Source organism: Pteropus medius, unplaced genomic scaffold, assembly GCF_902729225.1.
Source record: "Pteropus medius unplaced genomic scaffold, Ma_sr-lr_union100, whole genome shotgun sequence".
NCBI lineage: Eukaryota > Metazoa > Chordata > Mammalia > Chiroptera > Pteropodidae > Pteropus > Pteropus medius.
Window position 1 is genome coordinate 8,826,441 of NW_024344371.1, and position 18,398 is coordinate 8,844,838.

General features: G+C 37.4%; 1 protein-coding gene across 1 annotated transcript in view; it reads left to right on the plus strand.

Annotated features, from left to right (window-relative positions):
* AKAP6 (A-kinase anchoring protein 6) overlaps positions 1-18,398 on the plus strand; it is a 520,891-nt gene that overhangs the window by 269,686 nt on the left and 232,807 nt on the right. Inside the window, exon 7 of the mRNA XM_039870505.1 lies at positions 6,638-8,410. Coding sequence (XP_039726439.1) covers positions 6,638-8,410 — 1,773 coding nt within the window. The remainder of the gene's footprint in view (positions 1-6,637; positions 8,411-18,398) is intronic.

The following is an 18,398-nucleotide window of genomic DNA, read 5'->3' on the forward strand; positions in this document are numbered from 1 at the left end:
AGGCTGACTAATTATTACTGGCTACTGTTTTCACAGCTATGTTGTGAGTTTTTATTAAATAGTATCTATAATGGGTCTCACAGTGTGACATCAATAATTATTTATGGATTTGATTGGAAGCAATTTCATGCATTTTCATGTTTGAAGTCCGTCATTAGTCTTGTAATAAACATGCAATAATATGTTATTATTATTGCATGTTTATTACAATGAGGGGTCAAGGAAAAATGGACTGTTAGCCATTTGCTTTGTGGATATTTTTCTATGAATTGAAGCACTGTCTCCATACCATCCTTCCTAAAGCTATGAATTCCTGATCCAATTTGTGTGTGTGTGTGTGTGTTTCTAGTGTGACTTCATGAGAACGTTTCAAAGACTGCTTAGTATTTTTTTGTTTTTGTCAGCACTTTGGAATTTTAGAAAACAAGAAGGGAATTAGGATAAAATTCTTAGCTTTATCAGAATAAATTCAGCTGTGAGAGATTTGTAGAATGAAGAGGGAAATGGCATAAAACATACTGATAAACTAGAATAGTAGATGTCCTTCCAATAAAGGCAAATTCATTTTTCTATTTTTGGAAGTTAGTTGAGTTTCAGGATGATGTAAAAGAATAAGTTTGAAAGTTGAGAAAGTGGCAAGTTCTCTCTCTTCTTGTCCTTGCAAAAACAAAATGTATGAGTTTTATTCTTTTATTTAATTATGGAGCAGACCATATCTTGTAACCAAATTGGCAAATACCTTATTAAAACAAAACCAAATAAACAAATACAAAAACACTTTAGGATAAAGTTCAACATTATGTAAAAAATGTGTTATACTGAAATTTTCTATATTTCAGATACTATGATAAGCACTTTACATTTATTGTTTCATTTATTAAGGAGGATAAGGGGTATTAAAAATAATTTCAGTTTATAGATGGAAAAACTGAATTTAAGAGAGGTTAAGTGAAGACTCAGATACAGAGAACAAATTGATGACTGCTAGATGAGAGGGGGTTGGTGGCAGGGTAAAGAAGGTGAAGGGATTAAGAAATACAAATTGTTAGTTACAAAATAGTCATGGGGATGTGAAGTACAGCATAGAGAATATAGTCAATAATATTGTAATAACTATGTATAGTGCCAGGTGGGTACTAAACTAATCGGGGGATCACTTCATATATTATATACATGTCTAACCAATATGCTGTATACCTAAAACTAATGAAAAATAGTATTGAATGTCAACTCTAATTGAAAAATAATAATTAAAAAAAAAGAGTTTAAGTGAATACTTGGTAGGTAAATAAGGACATAAATCTATGATAATTCAATAAAACAAACTAAACCAGCTCTTAACTGATTCCTGTTGTAATAATAATTCTTACTTCCCTCCCTCTCTTCCTCCCTCACGCTTTTCTTTCTTGTTTTTCTTTCTACCTTCCCTAAATATTTATTGCTTTTCTACTATGTATAGAGCACTAGGCATTCAAAGAAGAATAACACATGTTCGGAATCACCTTTGAAATTTCATTAGATCCTCAAATAGTTTTGGGAGGTAGGCAGGACAGGTGCTGTTATCCTTATTTTACAGATGATATTACTGTTTTATATCCACTTTACAGATAAGAGGACTGAGATTGAGAGAGGTAAAGTCATACAGGTAGCGATAACTATTAATCATATTAACACAATAGCAAACATTGATTAAGAACTTGCCATATGCCAGACAGGTGGTAAACACTTTACCTAAGTGATTACTCTGTCTGTGGGAATGCTTTGGTCCTGCTGGAACATTCACACCATAACACTTTGTGTGTTCATTCACTAGTACTTACCACGAGGCAATATATAACAAAGTATGTGCTACATTTGAACTCCATGAGTGTTAGCACCAGACTATAATCATCTCTGTGACTCCTACAGTGCCTAGTTCATATTGTTGTATGTAAAATTCCAATGAGTTGAATTGAATTAAATAATTCAGATAATCACTACTTTAGGTGCAGAAGAGGGAGCTGTCACTTTAGGTTAGGGGACTGGGATTAATCGTGGAAATTAATTATTTGACTCATGATTTTAACCTGCAGAAAATGGAAATTCTTAAGAATTATTACTATAATGTAAATAAAAATATTGAAAGATTTTTTGCGTGTATATTTTCCACTTGCTCATCAAAAACTTTGGTTTGCTTCCCATTTCCCTATTATTACTTGCCCCTCTCAGTCTTCTGCTGCTCTTTGGGATACATTCAGAATCATAGAATCCCAACATGTTAGAGGTGGAAGGAATCTGAGCAAGTGTCTAGTCTTTGTGGTATGAGGACACTAGGGGGCTGTGGCATTCTAGTAAGAAGTCCATGAATTTATGTTAGTAATTGGAGCAGAGCAAACAGCATGTAGTGAGATTAAAGGAGGAAGGGGAGAGAGGAACATACTAATTTTTTTTTTTTTTTTTTACTGTACCTATAATTAAAACAGTGAAATTCTATTTCCAACTCTCTTCTTTGTAAGAACATTAAATCAGGGCACAAATCTGACCTTAAAGTAGTAATAGACACTGATATCACCTTGAAGCAATTTAATAGAGAGATCCTAAAATCTCTCAATGATGAGTACTAAATCTCATGTTCAGTTGGTTGCAAAATGTAGTGTTAAAAAAAGAAAGCTCCAAGAAGGCATTTGGAACTTAAGTTAACTTAGTTATGGATAAGGAACAGAACAAAAATTCTTGTTTCAAATTAGGGGTAAAAAAAGGGAGGAGGATGTTTTCTTGATGTCTGAGACAAGATAGAAGCCAGCAATCAAGTGAATAAACCCATCAGTAAAGTGAATTAAGTTACCATCTCCATAAAACACAATCTTCATCTGAGAAACTGCTTCATAACATATTAAAAGGAGGTATATTTGAATTTAGACATTGCTAGGCAGCCATGGTACAGCTAATGGCACTATACAATTAAACGTGGTATTTGTGAAATAAAAAGGGCATTAAAAACAACATGCACTTTTTCCCTACTTCTGTATCCACCTGAGACTTTATTACTTTCACAGATTATAAAACTGTCTGGGAATGTGGTCCAGAAGAAAAGCAATAGGACCAAATATATTAGTATTACTAAGCCATATTTTAAGAAATAAAACTCACCATTCATCTGCTCTGAGAAAACGTCTGAGAACTTTCTTTTTTGAAAATTGCCTCTGCATGGTGAAATCTGTACAGATACTTTTGAAGAATGCTCTTTGATAACCAACTAGGTTAAAAATAATATGAGTAGATGCTTGTCACTTGATCTTTAGGATATAAAATAGATATGCCATGTGCTGTTTTGTTTTGTTTTGTTTTGTTTTTCAGGGTGGAATTTTTTTTTCCACAATAGAAAATACAGTATGAATTAAAAATAGTTATCCCAGAGTGACAGTCGGCCATGCACAGTAGTTGGCTTGGTTGGGAACAGGATGGGAGAGGGCTCACTTTGGAGCATTAAGTGTTTTTGAGTACGGTATTTTCTTTTTCAAATGAGGGACTGGCTAGGGAAGGGATCTTTGGGGAAAGACAGGAAAAGGCAGCCAAAAAGGGGACCAAAATGCTTTCCCAGGGCTATCGTGTTCCAAGCCCATTCAGAAGCAGGTGGCTGACACTTTCAGGGGTCAAATTTTTACCTGAATTCAAACATTTTTTTCCTCTACCATCATAGAAGCACTTTTCCTTAATGACTCTTTAACCTCACTCAAGTAGCTATCGTGCTGTGCCTTTATGATATATATGATAAAAAATAATGCAAATTTCAACTAGTTTGTAATTTAAATACCAACTTATTGGGATCGCTTGGAGTTTAACTGTCGTGTATAATTCTATTTTTGTAAAGGAGTAAGTTCTGAGTACTAAACAACCAAATTAAAAAAAAAAATACAACCTGCTTTTAAATTGGAATTTCTTCCCTTAAAAATTGTATGCAGTGTGAATTTTACTTGGCTGGCTCATTCCTTGGTGTTTCTGGCTTCTGACTCTGTTATTAAAGAGCCTGGTCTAGGTATGGAGCATAAAAGCCACACAATTCCATTTAAATCACTTTGGCAGTTAATATTGTTTTCTCATTTTGTACAGCACAATTTAGTATAGGGATACCATTCGTTTTGATAAAAATTTCTTCTAGATATACTTGAATAGTAAAAGTAATGATATAATAAAAACGAACATTCATTGAGCACCTATCCATGTGCCAGACTTGTGTCTTACATGTATTATCTCCTTTAAGCCTCAGAACAGGCCTATGATATGGCTTATCATTTCCTTTTTACAGATAAAAGAAATAGGCTTAGTGACATCAAGTTACTAGATAATGGTCACATGTCTAATTAGTACTAGAGCTAGAATTTGACTCTGAGGCTTGGGCTTTTAACCACTGGAGTCAACTAAAATTATTTAGAGAAAGATTACATGAAGGCATACAGATATAATTCTAAAATGTTATAATTCATTCATTCATTCACTCATTCATTTATTCAACAGATGTGTCTTGGAATGCTTACCTTATGCAAATCTCTATGCTAAGTGTTGCAGGTATCCTGGTGAGTCAGCCATTTTCTATGTGATTTATCATCTGGTGATGCATACAAACTCCTAGGAGAAGCATGTTAGCTGAATAATCACAATAATATTATTTAAACATTAAGGTACATGCTTAAAAGAAAAACAATATATCTTGATGAGAACTTATAAGAAAAGATTCTGACTTAGGTGAGGGTTTGGAATTTTGAAGAAGTGAAACTTGACCTGGGCTCCGAAGGGTAAGAATCCACTACTTAAGGGGTGTTATAGGTGGTAAACTTTCCTGACAGAGGAACTAGCATGTGCAAGGACCCTGAGACAAGAGGAACTCAGTGATTTCAAAACAGAAAGGAGGACGCTCACAGCCAGGGAGGGGAGTAGCTTGAGGGAGTCCTCTTCATGTTTGTCCTTGGGTTTTTAATCTAGCAGCAGGAAGGTAACAAAGGACTTTAAGCAGAGAATTAACAATAACAGATGTGTAAGAGTTACTCTGGTAACAATGTGGAGAACACTGGAGGAGAGGGTACGGCAGTTTAGAATAATATCCAATGAATCAGAGAAAATTGTAGTGCAGAGGCCAGAGTGTGGACTCTGGGTCAGACAGCCTCCACTTACGTCCTCAGCTGTAAGGCCGTTTGCTACTTATGCTCCCTCTTTTGGTTCAGGCTCCGCTTATGTAAAGCAGGGACAATAATAAATAGTACAGACCCCCCACCTCAGAAGAAAGTCATTGAGAGGATTAAATGAAAAAGTAGTAGTCCTAATCAACCATCACTATTTATAGATAAGGAAACTGAGGCTTAGAACGGTGAAATGAGGCTTTTCATCATTATTATTTATCTGGATGTTTGGAGTAAGAGTGAGGGGAGTAGGAGGTAAAGACAAGGTAAAGGCCCAAAGGAAAAGAATATTCCAAAAACAAAACAAAACAAAACAAATGAACAAAAAACCTGATGTAAGGTCCAAGAGAGGCCAGATCTTGGGGTAACCTGGTCGGAAGGACACAGGGTCCAGCAACTACAAGTAGTCCAGCTTCAGTTTGCTCACCCAGTTCCTCCTCCAGGAGAACAGAGGTCTGGGGATATAATGCTTCAGTTTCCTTCCTTCATCTCCTAAGGGTCTAGGTTAGACCAGGCTGTCCTACCTCCTGATAAGCATAATAGGTCCTTCTGTCCCGAACAAATCATCAATCAAAAATTTCCCTGTTTGTTGTATATCAGAAACTGCATTAGTCATGAGACAATCCTTATCATATAATTGAAGATTAAAAATGAAAAACACTTACTTGTAATATTCTTTTTCAGCATAGGGAAGTTTCAAATTGGCTTACCTCAAATTTTAAATAACAAGAGAGGTGGGCCCTTGGTATCTAACATACACGAATGGGAGCTGGGGTGAGGGTGAGGGGATGGGGAGGGAAATGCATGCAGAAGGAGTAAATCAGAACTGGAATGGTGAAGTTTCGATACTCAGTAATTTTCTCCAGTATTTCCTGTGTTTACCTTCAAAAGGGTGGAGACAAACAGAAGTTGGTCTTAAACTATTTTTATGTACACAAATTCAGTAGTTCACTTTCCTGTGATTTGTGAATATATATTTAACATGACAGACTTAGTACAATTAATTATCCTGTTCAAAAAATATTTATTGAGCATCTACTATGAGTTAGTCACTGTGGTAGATGATGGAGTGATAGCAATAAGCCAAAGAGACATTCATGGAGATGTTACTCTTACATTACTTTGTTCCCAGAAATCTTATTACTTAAGGCATCACTTCAGAAATGCTTATTAAATGAAAAATACACTATTTTAAGATAGAACATTAAGGCAAGAATAGATATGTTTGGCTTGACCTTGGCTGTTTCTATCAAGGTTCTGTTCTATAGAATAAAAGCAAAATCCTTAAATATTTAAGAACAGGATACTATATAAAGCAGTATGGTAATCGGTTAATAATATGCCATTTTGTATATGAAACCAGAAGCAACTGAGACTGGTACATTTTTGACCTTTATGGTGGCCTCTGCTGAGATTTCATTTAAATGGCAGTTGAGTGTAATTGATGTTCCATTTACTAAAACCATTGCCATTGTCTGTTTCAGGGCCGGCTTGATTCTCTAACGGAAGTGGATGACTCAGGACAGTTAACTATCAAATGCTCTCAAAATTACTTGTCTCTGGATTGTGGTATTACTGCTTTCGAACTGTCTGACTACAGTCCAAGTGAGGATTTGCTCGGGGGCCTAGGTGACATGACCTCTAGCCAGGTCAAAACCAAACCCTTTGACTCTTGGAGCTACAGTGAGATGGAAAAGGAGTTCCCCGAGCTTATCCGAAGTGTTGGGTTACTTACGGTGGCTACTGACCCCATCCCTTCCAACTGCAGTGAAGCGGTTAGTGAGGAAGCATCTCAAGTATCTCTTTCAGCAAATGGCAAAGGTGGATGTGAGGAAAACAGTGCTTCCACAGCTGAGGAACAACCAGGCTTAACACAGGAGACATCATCTTCAGTGGAAGCTCTGACAAATGCTGTTCATATTCAGTCCCCTTCTGAGACTGTGAAACAAGAATCCAATTCCTCCTCTCAACTTGGAACAAAAAACCAACAGCTTCTTCCTGGTGAAAATGCAACCCCCAAGCGATCCATCAGAGACTGCTTTAATTATAACGAGGACTCTCCCACACAGCCCACATTGCCAAAAAGAGGGCTTTTCCTTAAAGAGGAAAGTGTTAAGAATAATCTGAAAGGCACTGATGGAAAGAAGCCGATGATTGATCTCAAGCCTGAGATGAGCAGAAGCACCCCTTCCCTGGTGGATACTCCTGACAGATCCAAGCTTTGCCTGGTGTTACAGTCTTCCTACCCGAACAGCCCTTCTGTGGCCAGCCAGTCCTATGAGTGTTTGCACAAGATGGGGGATGGGAATCCTGAAAACACAGTCAGAAGTCACATTAAAGAAATCTCCTCCAGCCTGGGAAGGCTTAACGACTGCCATAAAGAGAAATCTCGACTTAACAAGCCACATAAGACCTCAGAAGAGGTGCCTCAATGCCGAACACCTAAACGCGGAACTGGTTCAGGCAAGCAGACCGAAAACACCGGGAGCTCAATTGTGCCGAATGGAATTCCTTCTTGTGCTGCCAAGGCCGTAGAAGGTCCAGAAACAGATTCTGCTTCCTCATCTTCACTTGAGCCATGTAATCAGAGAAGTTGGAATGCCAAATTAGCAGTACAGTCAGAAACGTCCAGTTCACCACCTTTTACTCAAAGCAGTGAATCCCCTGTTGGCTCAGATAATATCGTGTCTCCAGTACCCCTTATTTCAAAACACAAAAGCAAAAAATGTTACTCCTCCTCCCCAAGTCACATCACCAGGAATGGCCAGGTTGTGGAAGCCTGGTATGGCTCCGATGAATACCTGGCACTACCCTCTCACCTTAGGCAGACAGAAGTATTAGCTTTGAAGTTGGAAAACTTAACAAAGCTTCTGCCTCAGAAACCCAGAGAAGAAACCATCCAGAACATTGACGACTGGGAACTGTCTGAAATGAATTCAGATTCTGAGATCTATCCCACGTACCATGTCAAGAAGAAGCATACGAGGCTAGGCAGGATGTCTCCAAGCTCATCCAGTGACATAGCCTCATCGCTGGGGGAGAGCATTGAATCTGGGCCCCTGAGTGACATTCTTTCCGACGAGGAGCCGTGTATGCCTCTCTCTGTCATAAAAAAATTTATTGATGTGAAGTCAGAGAGAGCTTCATCCTCTGAGAAAAATGAGAGCCATTCCACCACGAAATCTGCTTTAATTCAGAAATTGATGCAAGATATCCAACACCAAGACAACTATGAAGCCATATGGGAAAAAATAGAGGTAAGCTGGTGTTCTTAATCAGAATGAGTTCTTATCTTACCTGATTTTTGGAAATTATCCTGGAAAAAGTTCACCTTACCCTTCCCATTATAAAATGTATTGCTATTTTTGGTAAACATAACTGATTCCCCAAAGAAAGAAGAGAAAAAACACAATAATGACTGCATTGTGATAATGTATCATTAGGAACTGCCCTTGTCGGTGCATTAGCTTGATGTGCTTCTACCTGGTATAGAATTCACTTCTGATATTGCTCAAACCTAGCATGGATCCTGATAAATGGGGGACCACCTCAGATGGAATATAAAATAAAGTAGAACGGTAGCTGTGCGCACCAGTACCTCAGGAATATGTGAATGAAATGTTCCAGTTACCCTCAGTGCTTTTTGATTTTTTTTTGTTCTAACCCCAGAATAGCTTCCACACCTCCAGTGTTAACTTCCTGTGGAAGCAGACCAAATGTTTCTAATTTGGGAGGACTCTTTGTATTTTCTCAGTCTTCCTCTTTGAGGTTTCTGGCTAATAAGCATGCTACCTCTACTCTGTACCACCCAGAATATAGGTAGCATGGTGGTCTCCTGCCATCTCCTCTGAGACAGGGAGTTGATATATTGGGTAAATCTGTACTTTTAGAATGAATAAGATGTGAAATATTTGAGGACAGACCTTAAAATTCTCAGGACTGAACTCCGTAATATAAGACGTGATATAAGACACTGGATAAAAGTATATAGTAGCCCCGCCCCTCTTTATCCACAAGGGATGCTTTCCAGGACTCCCAGGCCCCAATGGATCCATGAAACCACAGATGATACTGAACCCATATACTATGTTTTCTGTACACACACACACCTATGATAAAGTTTAATTTATAAATTAGTCACTGTAAGAGATTAACAACAATAACTAATAATAAAATAGAACAGTTATAACAATATACTGTACCAAAAGTTAATGTGCTCTTTCTTTCTTCAAATATCTTATTGTAACCATTTACTTGCAGTAAATGGCTTGGTGTCACACGTTTCAAGGGCTCTTTTGTTGAAGTCTTCATGTAGGCTCAATACTTTCTGGTGTGAAACATTGCCATCAGCCAGAACAGGTTTTCTGTTCATGTCTTCTACCCACAAATTATATGCCTTTTCCATCTAAAGTAAGCACTTTTCATGCACTGTGGTCATAACATTCAGTTTGAGGTATGACAGCAAAACTAGCAAGAATTTTTTTCTTTCTGCTCAATTTCATGGATAGAAGGCTCATTCTTACTGTGGATCGTAGCAACCCCAGCATCTGATTTTTTTTTCTTTTATTATTAAGTCAAAATTTTTCACCTTTTCATTTAAAGGAAGCACTTTACAGCTTCTCTTTGGCACATCTCAATTGCCAGCATCACTACTCTTATGTGTTAGGGCTATTATTAAGTAAAATAAGGGTTACTTGAACACAAGCACTGTGATTCGAAGACAGTTGATATGATAACCCAAGAGGCTACTAAGGGACAAATGGGCCTCTTTGTTGTTTCTAGAACAAGCAGAACATGCCCCTGCCTTTAAGATCTTTGTCCATTCCCTCTGCCTGCACCCTCTCCAACAGATGTCCTCACTTCTAATTCCTTCATCTCTTCTGAGTCTTTGCTTATATTAACTTCTCAGGGAAGCCTACCTTGATCACCTTTTACAAGGTGTAACCCTATTTCTTTTAATTTTTTTTTTCTACAGCCCTCACCATATTTTGTCATTTTATGTATTTCTCTTATTTGGCATGTTTATTATTTTTTTGTTCATCTTGCCTGCTAGAATGGGAGCTCTCTGAGGGTAGGAATATTTATCTGTTTAGTTTTCTAATGAATCTCATGTACCTAGAACAGGGCCTAGTTCATAGTAGATGTTCAATAAAGACTTGACTGAATGAATGAATCCCCATTTAAGCACCAAGGAATCTGAGTTCAGAGAGATGAAATCATTTTTCCTGAGCTTCACAGCGAATAAGTCATAGAGCCAGGCTTCTAGCCCCATCTGCTTTGCCCTTCCCATTAGATAAAGTGTTGAGAATAGACAAATTCCCTGAAAGAATGAAGAACTGATGAAGAAGAGAGCAGAGTGACAACTGAGTTTCAATTTTGTAGCCCAGTTAGGAGGCAGGAATAAGGAAGAGGCCCATTTGTAGGGACTGGGAAGGGGCAAAGACAATTCTTGGGTATTAAGTAAACGAAGGGAGAGAGAGGTTTAGTAAGATGGATGTGAGCTTCATTCTTTGCAAAAGGGAGATAAAGAAGAATAAGGAAAAAGGAAAAAAAATCTTTAGATTTGTTTTGAAGAGTCAATGGGGATTTTAGAGAAAAAGAGACTTAATAAAATACTGGAGGTAGAAGCTATACTATAGATGATTAAGAAGTGAGAGAGAATCATTCTTAATAGCTTAAGCTTAAGGAATTGGGTTGTTATGAGACAAAGGATGATAGTTGAAAGTAAAGTCCAAAGTTTCTTTTAAAAAAATTAAAGCTTATTTGAAGACAAAAATAAAGGACTCAGCAAGAAAGCTTGAGGTGGCTAGAAAGAATATATAAATGGGGCACGCATAGAGACAGGAAGGGAGGGGATGTGGAGCTCCGTGGAAAGAATTCTGGCGTGATACTAAAAGTTATAAAATATTGAAGAATATGTCCTGTTTCTGATTCCACCTCTACCAAATGAAGAGTGGCATGTTTCCGCCTCCCATCACGTCTCAAGTTCCACTCTGTCTTCTCCCTGGGTCACACAGAGCACAAGGCAGAAGGGGCATAGAAGCCCATTAACAGAGGAAGGATCTTTAGGGCTGTGATAGAATCCCTGGGGCAGCACCTGAGTGACAAGTGTCCTAGAAGCCTTTTAGCTTCCTGTCACTACTCCCTCTTCACATGTGTGTCTTTCTTTTAGTAGGCTGGTTTTATGAATGGGAAAGATTGCTTCGTAATGTGTATTTTCTATTAGAAAAATTAACTTCTTTGAATAGATAATATATTCAATTCACATGGCTTAAAAACATGTTTAAAAATAGCCAATAAAAACTCTTTCATCCTTATTTCTCATCTTGAGTTCCCACTTCACTGTAGGTGACGTTGTTTTTAGTTCTCATGTTCTTTAAATGTTGTTTATGTATATACAAGCACATGCAAACATATTTTAAAACCCAGAAATATTCTAAAAGCAATATTTTAAAACCTGGGAAATAAGTCACAACCTATCCTTTTCCACAGATAAAAGTGCTTCAGTTAACTATGTGAGTTCTTCTTTCCCAATCTCTCTGAGGGGGTTGAAGAGATTTCACTCAAATATGACTGAATTTCTCAGAATCTCTTGTGTGGATAAAGTAATCGAGCATCTCAAGTTGGGTGCTTACTGCCTATGGGAGCTTCTCAAGACCTAAAATTAAAAGTGAAAAACTGAATCAAGCCATTGAACAACTGTATTTGTTCTAATACATTAAAAAAATAAATAGAACTACCATATGACCCAGCAATTCCACTTCTGGATATTTATCTGAAGAAATCCTAAACACTAATTTAAAAAGATATATGCAGCATTATTTACAATAGCCAAGATAGGCAAGAACATAAGTGTCCATCAATAGATGAATAGATAAAGAAGAGGAGGTACATATATACAATGGAATATTATTCAACCATAAAAAAAGAATGAAAGCTTGCCATTTGTGACAACATGATGGACCTAGAGGGTATTATGCTAAGTGAAATAATGCAGATGGAGAAAGACAAATACCATATGATTTCACTTGTATGTAGAATCTAAAAAAAAAACAACAACAAAATAAATGAATAAAACAGAAACAAACTCATAGACACAGAGAACAAACTGATGGTTGCCAGATGAGAGGGAGATTAGGAGAACGGCTAGAAAAGAGAAAGTATTAAGATGTACAAATTGCCAGTGATAAAACCAGTCATGGAGAGGTAAAGTATAGCATAGGGAGTATAGTTAATAATATTGTAATAACTATGTATGGTGTCAGATGGGTTCTAGACTTATCTGATCACTTCATAAATTGTATAAATGTTTAATCATTATGTTGTACACCTGAAACTAATATAATATTGTATGTCAACTGTAATTTAAAAATTTTAAAAATATATAAAAATAGAATAAAAGCAATGAAGAGGAAGGAGGGAAGGACGTATCTGGAACAGGTGAAATTAAACTGAATGATGGAAACTTAATGTGATATATGAAAGAATGTGATATAAATAATAGGGGTTGGCAAACTATAGCTAGTGGACCAAACCTGCCCTTAATTCCTAGTCTTTAAATAATGTAATAGAGTTGAATGGTTATGGCAGAGACCAATGGCTTGCAAAGCCCACAATATTTACTACTTGGTACTTTATAAAAAAATATTGCTGACCCCTGCTCTAGTGTGAGAAAGAAGGAAGGGAAATAATTTGTGATCAACATCTACTGTGTGCCAAGTTCTGAAATAGAGTCCTTCATTTAATTTATATGACGACTTTATGAGAGAGCTATTATTGATCCTGTTTTACAGATGATGCTCAGGGTTACTCTGCTGCTAAATGTGAGAGTTGAGATTCCACCCTGGGATGTCAGAGCTGACTTGGTTTTCAACTAGAGATATGTTCAAATGCTAGGGAATTTAGACAATAATCCCATATGCAGGTAAAATCTATTTAGAAAATCCAGAAACCATTACTAGATTAGTAAATGAACACTGTACCTTCTTCCTCATGACCTGAATGGAAATGAGCTGACGGATAAGTAGCCACTTGTCTAAGGCAGGTAGTTATTGATGCCAGATTAACAGCTGTATAATTCCTAATAGAGCTAGCAGAGGGAAGTGCAGTGTGATGTCACCTCAGTGAAGCATTTCAGGAGATCTCTCCTTTGAGATATAGTGCAAGGTTCATTTCTCACATCACGGTCTTCCTGCTCACACGAAGCTTTGAAAACTCATCCTGGAAGATGTGACTTCATTAGGTTGGACTCATTGGTACCAAGCTGATAGATACAAGTAGCTGGTTTCTTTTCTCCCTAGAGATAGAAATGTCTTGAAATGCCAGATTATGGTATCTCGACTACAGTTCAGTGACTCAACTGTTGTTAGCATTTTATCTCAGAGACATCTACGACCCAATTTTAAAAACTTCTTTGGAGCCAGCTAAAAATTTCCTTGCATATAAGTTAATTCAGAGTCAGTGCAGCAAACACTTAGCTACTTGCTTGCTCTTTGTAACTAGGCTATATAAAATTGCATTCGAATTTGTCGTAATAGCACAAAGGCAGCCACCATTGTTGCTGCCTGTGGTTGGAGGTGGGAAATGAATGAATGCAGTAACATGAATGCTGAAGAGGTGTGGTCCTGGGATTAACTTGGCTCTGATTTCTGCATTTCTTTTACCCAAAGGTAAAATGGTCCAGACAAGACTCATCCTATCTTTTACCCTAATTTTGGCCGTTTGTTGACACATCAATGACACCACACTAATGGTGGCAGTCATTAAAGTAATATGGTGTCCTGAGTTCTATTTTCTTTTTTTTTCATTGTGGTAAAAAACACATAACACAAAATTTGCCATCTTAACCATTTTTAAGCATACAGTTTAGTAGCATTAGCTATAGTCACATCATTATGAAACAGAGCTCCAGAACTTTTTCATCTTGCAAATCTGAAACTCTATCTGTACCCGTTAAACAACAACTTCCCTTTCTCTCTCTTCTCAGCCCCCGATAGCCATTCAACTCTCTGTTTCTATGAATTTGGTCACTTTAGATGTCTCATATCAGTGGAATCATATAGTATTTGTCTTTTTGTGACTGGCTTATTTAACTGAGAGTAATGTCCTCAAGGCTTATCCATGTTTTAGTATATGACGAGATTTCTTTCCTCTTTAAGGCTGGATAATATTCCACTGTATGTATATACCACATTTTGTTTATCCATTCATCCGTGAGTGGATATTTGGCTTGCTTCCCCATCTTGGCTATTGCGAGTACCGCTACTATGAACATGGGTGCGCAAATATCTCTTCAAGACCCTGTTTTCAATTCTTTGGGGCTTATATACAGAAATGAGGTTGCTGGATCATATGGTAGTTCTATTTTTAATTTTTTTGAGGAAACTCCACACCGTTTTCCTCAGTAGTTGTTCCATTTTATGGTCCCAACAACAGTGCACAACAATTCCAATTTCTCCACATCCCTGCTAGGGATTTTTTTTTTTTTTTAAATAGTACCCATCCTGATGGATGTGAGGCAATATCTCATTCGATTTGCATTTAACTGATAGTTAGTGATGCTGAGCATCTTTTCGTATTCTTATTGACCTTTTTTAACATCATCTTTGGAGAAATGTCTATTCAAGTCCTTTGCCAATTTTAAAATTGGGTTATTTGAGTTTTTGTTGTTGAGTTGTGTGAGTTCTTTATATATTCTGGATATTAACCTCTTATTATATATATGATTTGTAGATAGTTTCTCCCATTTCATAGGTTGCCATTTTCACTTTGTTTATTGGGCCGTTTGATGTACAGAAATTTTTAAGTATGTTGTAGTCCCATTTCTCTATTTTTGTTTTTGTTACCTATGCTTTGGGTGTCATACTCAGGAAATCATTGCCACATCTAATGTCATGATGCTTTTCCTCTTTCTGTGTTTTCTCCTAGGAGTTTTATAGTTTTAAGTCTTAGGTCTTTATAGTTTTAGGTCTTTGAATTCTCTTTTATTTTATCTCAGTGTGATTACTTCTCACCCCAGGTTTTTCTGTGGGATAGGACATGACTTCAAGACTAGAGCCACGTCATCTTCTTGAATTTTTAAACAAAATTCTTAAACAAAAGAAAATAGAACATTTGGGGGTCACCCTTTCTTAAAGGTCCTGGCTATTCTTTACTTGCTTTGTGATTTGAGTAAGTGCCATTGATACACAGCTGTATCTTTCTTTATTCAACCCAGAGTCACTTACAATCAAGGTTTGCTGTAAATTCAGTTTTCACCTGCTTTTGATGTTTCTTTCATACCAACCATGTACCAGTTTTTCTAGTGGTGGCAGGATGGTAGTCTGCTCCTTGGTCTTGATAATGATTTCTTAAGAGCATCCTATCAAATAGAAATCATTTTAAGGTTATTAGATTCCACCATTATTCACTGGCATTTCATTTTATAGGTTCCTTTTCCATATGCTAACCCTTTCCTTTGGTTGCTAGTCTTCCTTTTGTCTCTGAATTTTCTCCCTTAGATTTTCTCTCCACTTCCTTTTTCTTAACTTTTCTTCTGGGCTATATAGTTTTCACTCTCTGGCACCTATTTCCCTTTTTAATTTCCCTCCCTAATAGTATCTTATACTTTGTCCCTCTAATGTTGTCCTAGAGAGTCTCAGATTCCAAATACGAGAGCACTCTGAGTGGGATCTCCATCACCATTGAAACTTGAACCCTTGATCTTTTCAGTGTCTTTCTTAGTCTTAGAAATATTTATTCAGAGAGTTGAAAAATGGTTTAGATGCAAGAATAAAGAAACAAAAATTTAGTTTAACTATATAGGAAAAAGCCAGATTCTTAAACAATTGGGCAGGTTCAGCTTTGTAATTAAAAATGAAAGATTCAGGAGTCCTGAAGGATCACACATTGAACATGACTTGATAGTTCAGGTGATTAGTCAACAAAAGATATAATAGAACACTGTAGAAACTCTGAGTACTCTTCTTTATTTATACTATGCACAATCTAAAATTTTGTTTTAGATTCTGGACTTAGAACTTAAGAGAGATATGACAACGTAATTCTAGGCTATGTGCTTATTAAATAAGATGATATTTGATAAGTGCCAAGTCATACAGTGGGAGAGCAGAGGAAGATAATAGCAAGTGTAGCTAGACCAAGCATCACAGAAGAGGGACTATTTGAGGTGGGCTTTTAATTAGAATTTACATAGCAGAGATGAAGGGGTGGATGTTAGTGACAGAGGCTTTGGCATAAGCCAAGGTTGAGGGCAAGACTATTCAAGGTATATTTGGGAAATAGTAAAGAAAGATGCTGGATATTTTGGAGTACAGGCTAAACCTCTATAAACAAAGAAACCTCAAAATACAATAACATAGAAAGACTTTTTCTCTCTCATGTAACAAGCGGTAGGCAGATGGTCCAAGGAAGATAGAGGCCATCTAGGGATACAGGTACCTTCCTCTGTTGCTCTTGTACTATGGGTCACCAATGAGAAGTCTTTGTCCCAGCTCACCAAAAGGGGGAAATGGAGAGCACCCAGCTTTCCTCCTGAAGATATGACTTGAAAGTTGCTCACATCACTTTTGTTCATATGTCATTGGCCCAGACTTTGTCATATGATGTCACCTAACTGCAAAGGAGTCTGGGAGATGTGCCTCTAGGCTATGAACATTGGGAGGGAGCTGTCTCTTAAACCAGCTACTAGTTAGAATAGAGTTTGTCGAAGGGAAGGGGAACATAAACTTAGAAGAAAAGAATAGGGCCATAATATGATGAACTTTGAATTTCAAGTGTTGCATAGCACAGGCACAAAATAAATACTTGTCTAATGAAGGCATGAATAAATTAGTGAGTGAGCATGTGAACTTATCATTCAGTTTAAACTTTATCCCCTAAACTAGGAGTTACAAACTAAAATGACTCTTAGATGATCGGACAGATAATATAAATGAGTCGTATAGCCAAGTGTAAGTGGGGAGTGACAGGGAGTGAACAAGTGGAGGGTAAGTGCCATGTCTAAAGGACAGCCACTACTCAGCTCCAGCTGATGGTTGCCTGGAATGTAGGCCCTGGCTGGCAAGCTCGTGCAATTAAAAAAAAAAAGAAATAGGAAATCTGGGTTTTATGTGACATCCCCCAATTTTTAAATATTTGGTCTGGACAATGTTAAAACAGGCCAAATAAAACACATCTATAAGGTAGATTTGGCCTACGAGTCACTAAGTTGCAATCTTTGTAAAGTTGAAAAACCACTTAAAATTTTTGCCAAGAGAGCTGGTAGTTTAAAGAAGGTGAGCATAGTGATGGCATGCTGGATACACCGTTAGTGAAGGGGTTCTCGATCGTGGCTGCACATAATAATCACTGGGGCACTTTGAAAAAAATCCCAATCCGGCTCCACCCCAGACCTATTAAGTCGGGCTCTCTTGAGAGATGGGTAATTTTTAAAGCTTTTCAAGCAATTTTGATGTGCAGTCAAGGTTGGGAGCTAATGCTCTAGGCTGATTTGGAAGGTTATTGCAATAGCTTGCACGTGTGGTAAAAGGGCTTTGGAACAGTGGGTTTGGAAGCTGACGAAAGAGACAGAGGTGGGAGACGTTATAAAGGACAAATCGATAAAATTTTGTGGCTTTCTTAAAATAAGAGAATGGAAATAAATAAAATAAGAGAGTGGAGGAAAAGAGTCAAAGGAGTTGAGATTTCAAGCTGAGATTTGGGGGTCGGGCGGTGTAAGGAACTTAAATGGTTCCAAGGGACTTATGAAATTAAGGTACACAGTAGATGGATGGGAAGGGGGCTGGGGAGGGGAGAGTAAGTGTTTACTTATATATAAACACTGTGGCCAAATCCAAGTTGAGAATTCTAAATCAACATGACGTTAAAAAAAAGGCTGCACAATTCTTTTGAAGGATAATCTTTCGTGTATATTTTTTTTGTTGCAAGCCAGGAAAAACCTGTGAATTAACATTGCTGATAGATTTGTTGAGACAGTATGTCAGAGTCATTGCTCAAGGTCAGGAGAGAAGAACCATGGAGATCCAAAGCAAATTCCCTCTTGGTTAACATGCTAGGAATGTCTCAGTCCTGCGTCAGCCTGGTTTCTGCAGAGCCTTGGTTGGGCCTTAGGTTTTATCAGTGATGATTTACCGCCACCGTGAGGCTGCATTCAGTCACCGCATCTGGTTTTCGGCCCCTGAAATATATAGGGAGGTTGCAGTTTTTTTGTTTTAAACATTGAGATGAAAGTAGTTCTTTGTTATT